Genomic DNA, 14,759 nt, shown 5'->3' with positions numbered 1-14,759 from the left:
ATACTGACTGAAGAAAAAAAAAATCTAAATCAAGGGAACCGCATACCTTTTATCCACCCACAAGAGCCTCGCGTTTAAACAGATTACTGGTAAAGCTGGACACCAGTAAGACAATTACCGGACCGAGAGATCTTGCTCGATCACGTCTAGACATTGTCTAGACAACGTGCACCTCAAGCCGAGCAATGATCATCCTTGGATTTTTTTTTTCTCTAATTAATGCATTATGATATTTTTCTAACAGAGAAGTGGAACCGTTTGGCGCAACGTTGTTGCTGCTGTAAGGCTTCACGCCTTTGCAGAACTTGATTACCACTCCAGATTCTACAGCATACATGATGTACTGGAAGAGTAGAGGAAGTCATAGAGGGTAACGGACCACACAAACAATAACAGCTCCCTCTCTTCCAGTCTACTGGACAATCGGACCAATTAATCGGTGACTTTGAGGGGGCCACAGGAAGCTGAACGATTGGACGAGCAGAGGCCGACCGCTGATTGCTTGGCTCCCGTGTCTGTATCTGCAAAAGCCCACCCTGACTCTGGAAACTACCCAATAAGACGAGCACCAACAGCAGCTAGTCTGAGCTCTGACCTTGTTGGAGGGCACCGAAGTTGGAGGGTAGATGCATGGATGGATGGATAGATGAAAACATCAGAAATATCTCTGCCTGGTCGATGGAGACTCACAACCACTGAAGGTTATATGCTATGATTAACGACAAAATTTATTTCTGATATTGTTTCAAGACATTTTGCAGTGAATAACCCTATTTCACATAAATAACTCTTCAGTATCCAGTTGTATGGAATCTGAATAGTAAAATTTGCTCTCACTACTAATTGTCTACCATCACAATTTTACAAATGTAGAAGAAGTTATTTTGTCAAGACTTTGAAGTTGGAGTCATGTTGATGATTTTAACGATGGACAAAATGACTGCTTTCTCAAATTGGTGACTGTATAATGTTTTCGTTACTTTTTATTTTTGTGTTTTTATGGTGTAAAGTTCTTTAAACTGCCTTGTTGCTGAAATATGCTATACAAATAAACTTGATTGACTGATTGATCAAACTCGAGGGATAAATCAGGAATGAAGCTTAACAAAATGGACAACTTAGCAAAGAAACCAATGTTAAACTGGATCTTCAGACACCGTTAGACCCTTGTTACAGAAACACTGTTTCTTTTCGCTGAATCTATGAAAAATAAAAACTATCGCTGAGGTTAAAAGTAAAAAAATTAATAGACAACGCATTTCCAGGTGCAAAATCCAGATCTTCACTGGATTTTGCTTGTTTTTTTCTTTTCTAAAATAGAAAACGTTTGGATATTGACTTGTAGTTCATTCACTGTAGGTGTGTTATTAACCCTTATGTTTACGAATGGGGTCCGACTTACCCCACACTTGTATCATTTTCATTTACCTCAGTCCTCGCACGCACAAGGGTTAAGGCCTGACAATTCATCTTTTGTCTTGGATGACCAAGGACAAAGTTTTACTCCTGCTTAAGGTTTATCAGTCCACTTCGCTAAGTAGCCTTGAAAAAACTAATTTAAACATTGACACACATGTTTACTCCTACATTTACTGTATGTAAACTTGCTTAGGTCTTTTGATAAACCCTTTTCCTTCAACCATTTCGAGATGCTACAGGCTTTGTTAAGGAGGAAAAGACGTTCTCTTTCTTCCTGTCTTCTATGAAATTCTATGCTAACAATGTGGGAACGAGCTGATTAAAACCACTTTAAAAGACTAAAAGAAAGTCTGAGACCTTGGAGGCAATGGGTAAAGAAATGATTGGACATTTAAGTGTTTTGTTAAAACACAAGCTGAAATCTTAGGCCAATACTAAGACACCAACAGTGAAGGCAGACGCCAACATACCTTCTTTGCATCGTTTTTTGTTTTTCATCTTGCACAGCTTATTTTACATTGCTCAGACGGAAGGCGACCTTTTTTCTACAAAATTTTGTTTTCTAATATAAAAAAGCAGCCAAAGTTTAAAGAGCAAAACATGGACAGACTTCTAAAAAGCCTGAAGACCCTACTGATCAAGACCACTGGAAATCCTTACAACAAAGTCTAGCTGCTTGGGGGGGAAAAGGAGCAAAGAAAATTGGAGCAGTTCAGAAAGTTTTGCGTACTACTTGTTTTTCCAGCGCAAATCAGCCAAATGAAAAAGCCTCGAGCTGGACATCATAAACTCCGAAAATCTCAAACCAACACTTGGACACCAGCGAACGAAGGCAGACACCGACATGAAGCCTAACAGGGAGCCATTTGTCTTGGCGCGGCGCGCAGTACTTTGTACAAACAGTCCGGGTAATTGGTGATACATATCTAATATCAGCAGTCGTCGCCTCGCTCCCGGGACGATTCCGACCGGCAAAGAGGCGAACCCTGTAGCTTTCAGATAGAGAGAGAGAGAGAGAGAGAGCAAACACCCGACCGCACGGATGCAGCTGACCAAGTCGCCGCCTGAATGTTATTCTGTTTCCCTCGCACGCGATGCGAATTCACACAGGCAAAGAGGAGCCACTTCATTCGGCGAGAAAAAGAGACGACATGAGGGACTCCCCGCCATCGCCGGCGCATATGATCTGTTAGCTTTTCCCTTTACCCTCCGAGCATTACTTTTCACACAAGAGTACGATCGAAGGCTGCTTGTGGGGCGCTAAAACAAAGCGTGGCTGTTGGTAGGAACTAGTTAGCGCACAGCTGGACTAATAGAGCGGGACTAATTAGCTACAGGGAGTTCTCTCGTCAGCGCTTTGCTGGATGTTTACAAAGAATCTTCCGAAGAAAGAGAGGAGAAATAAAAAATAAAAAATAAAGATAAGCGTCTTTCTTAGTATGAGTCCTCTGGGGAGAAAGGAAGACACCCAGAACTGATTTTAATGACATGTGTGAAGCAAATGTGATCCTCCCTCTATTTTTTTCCCCCCTGTTACTGCCAATGGAATTTGGAGCTAAAAAATACCATGGGCATTGTGGTCAAAGCATAAACACCATAACTGAGGATGCAGCATGTGAGAATTGTCACCACATGTAAGAATAAGAGCCAGGCTTCGTCTCCCTCCCGCCGCCTCTATGACACTGACGAAGCTCTGCAAAACATCTGCGAAGTTTACGAGTTGTCGTTAACCATCTTATCGTGGAAAAAAAAAAAAAAACATATATGTTTCACGTTAATCCATAGTTCTCACGGTTTCTCCGGCTCTTTGATTTTCAAAAGAGCGAGAGAGAGAGAGAGAGAGAGAGAGAGAGAGAGAGAGAGAGAGTACACTTCCGGGTGAAAACAGAGAATTTTATACCGGGTCATTGGGCAATGACCCGGTGAGAAAGGAGACCAGAGCAGAAGCATGTGTTTTTTTCAGTAATAGCCCTCCAGAAAAGAAAGGCAAATTCAGTTGTTAAAGGGCCGTGGCTATCCAGCATCTTTCATCTGAGCTGCTTCGCTCTGCTGGAGGACAAGAGATGATAAGCAGAGGAGGAGAGGGAAGGAAAGGTCTGAGGACAGAAGTGAGGAAAGGGGCAGAAATAAGAGACTGGTAAAAAGATCTTACGCTTTTTATGTGGAGGATTAAAACACCTCCAGCGAGATTAAACCGTCTTTCTCTCAACACCACTTAACCTTAGTAAGTCTTTAATACTGTTTATATAATTTTAATTCAGGTTCATGTTTATTCAAATTGAAAAAAAATGTATGCAATTTCTATAAAAATAAAAAAAACACATAATTAAGTAAGTTTGGTAAGGTGGACCGTGTCCCCCTGACCGTAAGCCGATAGAACAACTTTGTGATGGGTTATAATGGAGACTTTGCAACAGGCCAACTCATCCAACATTAGTGTCTGACCTTACAAATGAGCTCCAGGTAGAATGAACCATGAGAACGCACTTCCAACTCCTCATGGAAAGCCTTCCCAGAAGAGTTTGAGCTTCTATGGCTGCAAACGGTGAGACGACTCAATTCCAACACTTATGTCTAAAGAACGGGGTGTCATTAAAGTTTGTGTGTGCATAAAGGCAAGTGTCTTAGTACATCACACATGACAATACACTACAGCTTAAGAAGTAATGGAGAACTGTGAAAAAGTGTTGTCCGAGAAGAATGGGTTGAAAAGAAAAGAAAAAACAAACATCAGAGGCTAAAACGATAGTGTGAAAGATAAACATGGACAAAGTTGGGAAAAATGCAAGAGAACAAGGCAGGAAATGAAGGCGAACACACAGGGAACAAAGAGGGGTAAAGGGAAAGGAAAGACGAAGGATAGACAAAAGGTGATGTTTGAGAGTGAGTGGGAGGCACAGAAGAAAAAAAAGGGGGAGGAGAAAAGAGGAGAGAAAGCACAGGGATGCATGAGGAGAGAGACACAAACTGACAGTCAAATGAAAGGGAGACTGAAGTGTAGGTGGGAGACAAGGGAAAACAGCAAATGGGGGGGTGAGACATGAAGATGAAAGAGCGAGAGAGAGGGGAAGAGAGACAACTGTCGGGGAGAGAGTGAGCAAAGTGCCAAACAGATAAATAACCAGCTTACTGGGATTACCAAGTGAATGACACAGAATTTGCCCGAGCCAATATGACGTGGCAGTGATAGCTGCTAACCCATATAAACCTGAACGCGGTCCAACGCGTCCCGCGGCGCTCTACTGTTGTCACTGCGCTCTGATGCTACGGGAGCCCGTTGTTTATGTGGGCTCCTGTAAAACGTATCACGACAGCTGCAGGTTCTGAAATGGAAGAGTTGTTTGAAACTAACTGGGCCCTCAAAAAAAAAGAAAAAAAAGAAAAAATATTGAGATTAAGAAAGAATACGCCGCGTGGTTAAACATGTATGGGCACAACAAAGGTTTTAACCAGCTCGTAGCGCAAACGTTACGCAACAGATTCGCATTGTTGCTCTCCTTCAGCTAGTTAAAGTCAGTTGACTAAAGCTAAGTGATTTGTCATTCTTTCAAGAAAATCCTTCTCACAGTCTGGAGTTTTAGATGTGTCTGTGTCTTCTTCTTCTTCTACCACAGTTTAGTCACACCTGAGCAGAAAATCCTATGGTTGAGTCGATAAACACATTTTGTCCTTAAAAGCGACATTTAGAGAAGAATTTCCAGACGATGTCTTAACGTCCCAGAGGAACATAAAAGGAAAACTTAATTATGAATCTATTTCTCGTTTTATGAATTTTAAAGCAACAAAACTGTCCTAAGGTGACATTTCTAAGGCAGGGATGCAATGAGATAGTGTGGCATAAGTGTAATCCAGTCTGGGTGTTAGCGTTCATTTTGTCTGGTGAAGTAAGTGTTAGCTATTTTTAGGTTTTTCAGATATTACCTTATGGGATTTAAGCTTGGGACCCTGTTTAATCTATGCATCAAAATCTATATGTAGCGACTATTCAGACCACTTCAGCTAATTATCTTCAAAAACGTGACCAGCGACAAATCTAGCAACTATTTCTGTGTTATTGGTGACATTTGGTGACAACATAAAAACCACCAGTTGCACTGCAGCTACAGTTAGCAGTGGGCGCTGCTTTGAGTCCTTCCAACCCACGACGGACAGCAGGCTTGTCGCACTGCAGTGAAGTCAGCTTATGGTCAGGTCAGTCAAAAAATGAAAAGCTGAACTTAAAGAATGAATCAACACTTTTTACCTATTTATGTTGGGTACTAAGTAGAAAGCAAATGGTTAAATGTGGTTGATTTGTAAGCATAAGCTAACTGTTAGCTACACGGATAGCTAAATGTTTAGCATCTGCTTAGCTTCTTCTTCTAGGTGCTAAATTAAGTAAAGTACTACTTTTCTGTTTATCAATGAGTCTTGATAATGTTCTTCAGTTCAAACTCTGTTTAGACTTTCAATAATCTTGCTAAGGCGTCATGTCACCAAATGCTAACAAACACTGTAGCGTCTCATCTTATGAGGTGAACGTACAGCCACACCAAAACAACTGAGTGATGTTGAAACCATAAATTACACATTGGCAAACAGAGATTACATTTTCTTCAGTTTTATGTATTCTTATTCTTACGGTTAGATGCTAACAGCTTGCGAACCATGCTAAGCTAAAGGGAAATTGAATCCTTTAGTCATGAAATTGAACTGTACTTTTTCAAGACTAGTTTAAATTCTGACCTCCCTAAAGGCATAAAACTTGAAGTGTGACATGTTGAGCAGGGATTTTCTATTTTGGGAAAACCAAAATTTGAGTAATTTTTTAAAATAATTTTTAATTTTGTCTTTAGACAAGACAAAATAAAACAAGCATGAAAATATGTGGACAAGCCCAACCTGTGCTGGAGTGTTCCAGACTGATCCTTCGAAACATAGTTTGAGATTAGTAAACTTTTTGCCGCATTTGCGAGAAAAAAAGATACTTTTTAAAAACAAAACGTTATATTATTACATCTCAAACTGTCAACTAAAACTTGAAGTTATTAAAACAATTTTAACAAACTCAGTCTTGTTTTTTTTTTTTTAATAAATTGACCAGAAGTTGTATTTATACACGCATAAATTCATCACAGAATTCAAAACATACAGCTTCACCAAGAAACATGCAGACACAGACGCTCACTACTCCACATTTTACCCTCTAATGAAGTCCAACGGCAAAACAAAAACCTACGAGAGCCCAGACGGAGGTAGGAAAACAGAGATGTGAGGTGACAGAGAGATGATGAGACAGAGTCATTGTAGTATAAGGAGCCAGTCTATAATTGGAAAGATGTGAAAAATGAAGTGTCAGTTTGGTCAATAAGGGGCAAAGGTCGCAGAGGCAGGAGCCCAAACTCGGCACAGAGCATGCTCATTAGAGCGACCAATCAGCTCTTGGCTGGCTGCTCCCAGACTATTACGCATCAAAGGTAGAGGAGTGGACACACACTTGTACAATGTCTCTTTGTCTTGGGCCTGGTAATTTCAGGGATCTTTCATCAGCCCGTTCCCCTCTTCCACATGATCTATTTTTCATTTCTTTCTAAGCTAAACATCTGAGTCCTCAGCGCTGACCAGTACTGGCGAAATAAAAAAAAAGAAGAAGCAGGTTTTCAGTTGGAAACACGGCGTGTGAACGTGTGTGTTGACTTTGTAAGGCATGGCAGCGTTCTATGCTCCTATCCAGGCTCTGCCTCCTGGCACAGGCAACCCTGCAAACTGCTCGCCCTGACACCAACCTCAATAATACATAAAATTGCGTTTCTGTGAGCAGTTGGTTTGCAGCGTCAATCCCAACACAGCCAACGCGCTGTTTCTGTCTGCCTCTCTTTAAAACACACCGAGCCTCACAGTGCACCAACGGACAAAGGAAGAGAAGGTCAAATCTAAGGCTCTAGGCACAAAAACGAGGAGAATCCGATTCCAACGACTTCTGAGAGAATCTACCGAAGCTCAAAGAATGTTAGGAAGACCACAGGTGTAATATTCCTTCATCCACAACAGGAATACTTATCAGTTCAAAAAAAGTGAATGTGAAATAAGAGGTAAGGAACTTTTCTCTTCTCGTTCATTTTTCAAGCGGTTGAACTCTTACCCTGTTCGCTGCTGTTGTCCCCGCTGTGAGACGTGTGTCCGCCGCTGGACGGTCCCGGCGTGCCTCCGGAACGCGTGGACGCCGTGTCGTCGTGGTCTCTGTTCCAGGATGTCTGTTTGGGAGAGAGACGGACATTTTTAATACTTCTATTGGCTTTTGTTTTTGTTTTGAATCAGTTTTGATTTGTGAACTGAATGTAGATATGTAAAACGGTTGCATAATTGTTTTGAATCCATTAGAAAAAGAGTCATTTGTATTTACAATGTGTTTCTACATCAAAATACATCCTTATCAATAGTTTTACTGTATGACGTTGATGAAGGCATTTGTAGGTAAATTTTTGTTATTTAATTTAATGCATTTCAATCAAAGTAAACTCTTGCTACTACAAAATACGACTCACCCAGAGCCACAAAAAGCCATTTTCTAAACATAGTACTTCTGGCTAAAGTGTTTTATTGTGAAAACTGGAAAAATAAACTAAATTGTATTTCTATTTTCAGACTGTCCTTGGATCTCTGATCAGCATGTCAAATAATAACAAAAAAAAATTACTTTTGAAAAGTTTGGAATATAGTTTGATTCCGGTCTGTTTTATTGATTGGAGCATTTACAGAACAATGGCATAAAAGCAGACACAAATTCAAACTTAAAAATGAACTCATGATTCAGTCTAAAGCTCATCCTGCAGTTCCTTCAACGTCTTTTTTTTTTTTTCACAAAATGCAGATTATTAGACGTTTCTCAAAAAGGCCGGTCCAGATCAATAGAGAGCAAACATGTTGCTTCAGTTCCCAGATTTCTGAAGCATGCAATCCGTGGCCGCCTCCATTTGCCCCAAACCACTAGCAGATGAAAATACGAAGCAGCTACAACTTAAGATAGGCTACGGCAAGCGCCAGGGAGTGATGTCATCCGAGCAGAGAGGGAGAAAGCAGAAGGTAAATAACTCATGCATTCCCCCGTCAGTACAAATTCTCTGTTTGGTCCAAAAATGAAATAAAAATAATATATATATTTTTTTAAAAATAAAAAAATGGGCAACCACTCGCACTGAAGTGGAGCTAGATTTCAGTTTGGGCACGGCAAGAGCAAAATTAAATAAGCAAACGCTTTTCCGTAATCTTTCCTTAAACAAAATGAAATGCAATACCGATCCGGCCGAGTCTGAATGAAAACAAATGAAAATGTTTGAGAGTAGCCAACTTCAAGAACAAAAAAAAAACAACAACTTTATGATGCAAAACTGATGCTCTCTTTCCCCCCCGTATAGCTACCGACTGGACAAGAGGCTGGAGTTTATATATAGCAAGTCGGTTCCATGTAAGGCCAGATGAGGGTCATCTGCAAACTGGACAGTGGTTAGCAAATGGCCCAGATACGACTGAAAACATTATGACCACACACCACAAGTAGTGTGACACATCGAGGCCTTCATTGCACTCAGACATGCAGATTTACTGCTTCGCAAAAGTATTCACTCCCCCTTGAGACTTTCTCGCTCAAAAAGCTACTTTTATCCCCGCCACTACAAACTAAAACACACATTAAATAATTTTGTAAATACATATTACATCTAGCTAAAGTGTTTTATTACAAAAGCTAACAAAAGTAAGCTAAAATTTCTATTTTCATATTATAAAGTAACATGAATCCTCTATTTTAAAAGCTTGTTGTGGATGTCAGCTTATGGAAATAGTCATAAAATGACAATTTCTTGTTGCATTAATAATCAAAAACATTTCATTTTCGGGTTTTGTAAGAGCTGCATAGTTGTAAGAAGGTCAAGGAAAAGGATACAAGGTAGACCTGCACAATATCAGGAAAACGCTACACTGTGACACTATTACTGAAAATTCTGGTGACAATAACAGTTACGGCTAATTAAAAATTTTCCATCTCGTCTCTTACTTTATCATAAAACACGAGCCTCACGGGTCAGTGTGAGAGTTGTAAGGCAACTCTGTGTAAGCACACGTTCTTTTAAGGCTAAAAACTCAGTAGATTTTGGAACGACAAAAGAAAAAAAAATCAATTTCATAGAAACAGCAAAAATGTGGAAAAAGACCCTCTGGTCAGATGAGGCCAAAATTGAACCTGAACACACCGACCTCACTGAGAAACTCTTTTCTTTTACTGATTTGCATTCACACGCTGGAGTGGAGCTTCACTTTCCAGCAGCACAAAAATCATAAACATGAAGCCAGAGCTGCTAGTTTAAATACAAACATGTGCTATGATTTCCTAGTTAAAGCCTGGATGTGAGCCCAATAGAAAATCTGTGCCAAAACTTGAAATTTGTTGTCCACAGATTAGAGATGTGCCGATCCACTTTTTTCACTTCAGATACGGATACCGATATCTGAGGTTTAGCATCGGCTGATACCGAAAAACAGAGCTGAATGTAATTAAAATGTTTCTTTTTAAACACCGACGCAAATTACAGAAACACAAATTTATTTGATAACTCTGCACCAGTACAGAACACTTGATAGCTTCACAAGTTTGGTCAAACATGTAAAAACAACTTTAATTTGTTCAGTCAGTGCAATTAGGATTGTAACAGCCATAGTAAAATAAATAATAAAGAAACTGAAACCGACAAAAACAATACCACTTTAGTCAAATGTAAAAAAAAAAAAAAAAAAAAAAAAAAAAAACGGCAAACCTTTTAAATGGTTCAAAATGTGCAAGAAAGTGTAAGATGAATAAAGCATAAGGGCGCACAACACATAGAGTTAGACTGAATAGATTGCCCACACTGTCACCGATTCCTGATCCAGAATTGTTTTCAATATCTGGACCGATACAGATATCGGATCAGGTGCATCTCTACCACAGACGCTTTCCATCCAGTCCGAACGGCACGCCGCACTTCAGACTTCAAAACGTTGGAATTCTTCTGCTTCCCTTTCATAATTACTTTAGTTCGTCCATCGAAATTCCACCGAAACACATCAAAGTTTGCCGCTGTGGCGTGAACAGAACGCCACAAAACTCGACGGAGACGACTGCTTTGGCACCACGCTGCACATAAACGTGCACAAAAAAGAGCAAAGACAGCGCGCGGGCCCCGACGAACACACAAAAGCTGCTACATGAGAGTGAAACCAAACCAGATGTCTCCCGGCGCTCTGCGAAGCAACATTAGCGCTGAAGACAGGGGTGAGAAAGGAGACGTCACAGGAGCAGGGAAACGGAATCAAATGTCTCCGAAACGACTCCATATCACAAACAAACAGAACGCAACGCAAAGGCTTATCGAGCCTCCTCCGCCCGCCTGCCTATCTTTACTCTGCGAAATCAAATGAGGCGGATATCAAGGGGGGGATGGGGGGGGGGGGGGTGCACGTGTGCTTTTAGGTCGTTTTGTGACGAAATGAGTGATAGAAACCCGCAAGGAGGACGAGAAGAGGGGAGAGGAGAGGAACGCTGTGGGAATGGGAACAACTGGTTTCAATTGGGACGCTGCGATTGGCGCTGCTGCCGCTGCGTGAAGGGTTTGGAGTTGATTTTTGCTTTATTAAAATAAAAGAAGACATTATTTCATGACATGGGATTTGTTTAAAACAGAGTGGAGCGGAGAAAATACAAGTCAGCAAATTCAACACATTTGGAGCGGATTAGAGCTGCTTTGATGTTCCCAGGCTATGAAATTATAATCCAGTGATTACATGGACGATATAATCGTTTTCCAAATTAGACTCTGAGGCTTTTCAATAAAGACTGAAGTTCCTGCGCGACGGCATGACTGGGACAGGGACGCTGATTATAACGGGGATAAGAACCAGGATGATTGTTTTTTTGTTTTATTTTTTGTTTTGTTTTGTTTTGTTTCGACTCTTTAGAAGTTCTTATTTGCTGACCGTGGAACAAGAGGGGGGAAAAAAATGAAACACCCATGCATGACCGAGTGACTCCAGAGCACATCAGAAGTGAGGTAATCCAGACCACATGCTCAAAACACAAACAGTTAACAGCAGCTTTTGCCAACTCTTTCCAAATCTGCTGTGTTTAAAAAAAGAGAGGGAGAGACAGAGGGGAAAAAAAAGAAGAAAAAAAGCCGAACATGTTTATTCAGAGCTCCGTAAAGAGGAATAGTACAGCACCCACCCCGGGGGATGTCGAGCGGTGAGAAGTGAAAAAACCCAAGAGCGTCGGCTTGTGAAAAAGGATGATTTCCTTTTTTTTGTTGTTTTTTTTTTTCCATGTCCTTTTTGTTGTAATTCTCTAACAAATTCCATTTGAAAATATAATTAGAACGAAGGGGGAAAAAAAAAAACAGGGGCAAACGGCAAAAAAAAAAAAAAAATACCGCATTAGCTGTAATTGAACAAAAGAGCGCTTTGCCTGCTGGGAGGTGGCCACCGCGGCCCCATGGGAAACGGGGCGGGGCCGAGACGGGGCCCTGGTGGCATCTCTGCGGGGACGGGAGAGAGCGAAGGGGAAGGAGGGGGGAGTTTATTTATAATCACAGGCCGCCCTTTGGATGGAACGGGGCCCAGCTCTGATCCAACACGCAATTAATACACACACGGCTGAGATAACACAACCGGTGCACACAAGGTTGCGCAGCGTGTGTGTGTTCTCAAACACACTCCTCTTGCTTGGTCACTTAGCTTGCACAAACACACATACAAATACTTTTTTTTTTTATTCCGCAAACACATGCACACCTGCCATAATAACAAAAGCGCTCACCTTGACCAGAAAAAAACACACACACACTTACCCTGTTCTAACAACAGTTTAAAAGCACCAGAAAGAAGAGGGACGCCTTGAATGTATGTAAATTCAGAGGATGAACAGATGAATAAACAGAAACAGAGAGGAGGAAGAGGAGGAGGAGGAGGAGGAGGAGGAGGAGCGTCCCTCCGCGCCCAAGGCTTCACACTTGATTCATTCTGTTCGCTTAATGAGCCGCCGTGGTCTCTCGCTCAGAAAACGCCTCCCTCCCCTTAAAATTTCTCAACCTGCTCCATGTCTCCTGCGCAGGATAAAGATTAATTCAATGCCTAATTGTTCAGTAAATTCAATTTTCCACATTCTATTCTGCCTAGATTTAGCTAAACTTCTTAAACCTTCCGCGCCAAGCTAAGGGAGCCCTGTTTCTTTCTTTCTTTCTTTCTTTCTTTCTTTTTGAGCCACACATACCTTTTCCCCTTTTTCTTCTCCCCACCCTCCTCATCCTCTCCTTCATCCCTCCTAATTCGCCGTGAAAAGATTTTCCTTGCTGGAAATTCTGATTCCGCTATGATCGGTGAGGCATTCCAATCCGATGCGTTCTCATTGTGCCTCGTCTAAGATGCGAGAGGGGGCTTCCCTTTCTCGCCTTGCCAGACCCCCATATCATACAAGCGCTCATGCAAGAAATGCTGCCTTGCCAATTCATTTGCAATAATAAAGAAAATGGTTGGGGTTGTTGTGCTTTGCCACCCAGCTCTTCCCTCTTGTTTTGTGCCCAAAATATATTTTCTTATGTTATGGATATTTACAGGAGAAGACGAATTTGTTGGCACCGCTGGTAAAGATGTGAAAATTTTTTTTTTAAATTTCAGTACTATAATCTCACTCTGATAAATTTGGCTAAATCCAACCTTTTACTGAGAGAACATTTTGGTATTGATCCGATATAAAGTGAATACGGGGCCAGCATTGTCGACACCGATACCATTATCGATACTGATGCCTTTGATTATTTACGTCTAATATGCCATTAAACTTCTGACCTTGAGATTTTGTGGTTTTTCCTTTGAATTATTTAGTTAAAGCCCATAACAGAATTTGGACAAGATTTATAAGTGTGCAAAATACTTTAAGAACATACTAACATGATATTTAGAAACTACAGGAAAACTAAACTAATTTGTGTAAATGTTCTTCTATAGTTAAACAAGGTACAAAGTAAACCCCATTTCAGATCAAATCTAAAATATATGTTTTTTGAGGTAGAGTTGAGAAACTACGACACAAAGCTAAAAGAATATTTCAACAAGGAATCTGAAACTGTAATACTGACCTTACCATGCTAGTATCGATCCGATACTGATATCAACATGTTATCAATATCGATAATTCTAATCAATCTACCCACCTCTAGCTTTTCTTGCTAAAAAGTCCAACATTATCCCACTGTCTCACTCCTTAGATCTATTCGATGACATATGCGTGTTCAACTAAGTAAATAACATTCTGCCATCGTCTTTCTTTGCATTTAACATTATATGACACACAATTTGATCACCAGACAAGCCAGGCAGCCACAGAACTGTGGGGCAGGCTGAAAAATTCTGTTGCATGATCGTCACCACACACTGCTTCCTAAACTGATCAATATTCACTCACCTCAATATGGTAAAAGCTTGAAACTGAAAGTCAAGCTGACACCTTGCCATGTTTTCCGATTAATTTGGCCAATGGGTGCCTGAGAACTCATAGAGCTTAGAGATTTCCTTCCGAGATAGTCACGCTATCTCAACTCTGAAAAAAAATGAGGCAAAAGTAACATACCCTGTCCTGACACAGCACTGCAAACTCCACACCTTTTATCCCAACACTAATGAACTATTCAGAACAGAAGTGCATGGAAAGTAACACACATACTCAGTGGATGTGAAAGGCGTGATGTTCCACAAATTCCTCTTCATGTCCCCACATAGCGCGCATGTTTTTATTATGTTAGTTTATTCATCAGCAGGTTTACTTTAAGCTGACAAAAGCACAGAGTTCTGGTTAAAGTTGGTCTAAAATGGTAGGACAAAAAAAACAATTTTTCTGGCAATCTCTCTACATCCCCATTTGGCAGATAGATAGCATTTAATATGCACTATTGGAGACTTTGTGACTCTCTTTGCTGCTATTCTTAATATTAAGATATGCTTCCCTCCTCCTTTAATATCATGTTCACTGTGTGGGTCGTCACCTGGCCTAGTGGCAAGCTGCTAAAAGAAAAGTCCATCTGTGTCACTTAATATTTATAACCCAGGAAAACAGGAAGTCACAGATTTAATTTAAAAAGTAAAGTTTATGTGGGAATTATTGTGCCACAGTTGATCTTTTAAGAATAATTTCTTCACACACTAAATAAAGATATTCAAATTTTACAGTTTGTGATTACATCACCGTACTCCTACACGATGCATTCATGTCTGTCTTTTCAAACATTTTTATCAAAGTTTGTTTCCATTCCTGAACTTTTCAAGCTGTACCAGGGATATAT

At 40.6% G+C, this 14,759-nt stretch overlaps 1 protein-coding gene across 2 annotated transcripts in view; it reads right to left on the bottom strand.

The window, feature by feature from the left end:
* The window catches only part of meis1b (Meis homeobox 1 b), a 107,596-nt gene that overhangs the window by 78,529 nt on the left and 14,308 nt on the right, over positions 1-14,759 (bottom strand). For both annotated transcript variants that reach the window (XM_008428865.2, XM_008428866.2), the window contains exon 7: positions 7,541-7,652. In XM_008428865.2, coding sequence (XP_008427087.1) covers positions 7,541-7,652 — 112 coding nt within the window. The remainder of the gene's footprint in view (positions 1-7,540; positions 7,653-14,759) is intronic.

Source organism: Poecilia reticulata, linkage group LG15 (genome assembly GCF_000633615.1).
Source record: "Poecilia reticulata strain Guanapo linkage group LG15, Guppy_female_1.0+MT, whole genome shotgun sequence".
NCBI classification, from domain to species: Eukaryota; Metazoa; Chordata; class Actinopteri; order Cyprinodontiformes; family Poeciliidae; genus Poecilia; species Poecilia reticulata.
The sequence above is the reverse complement of the archived record's forward strand: the minus strand, read 5'-3'. Positions and strand labels throughout refer to the sequence as shown.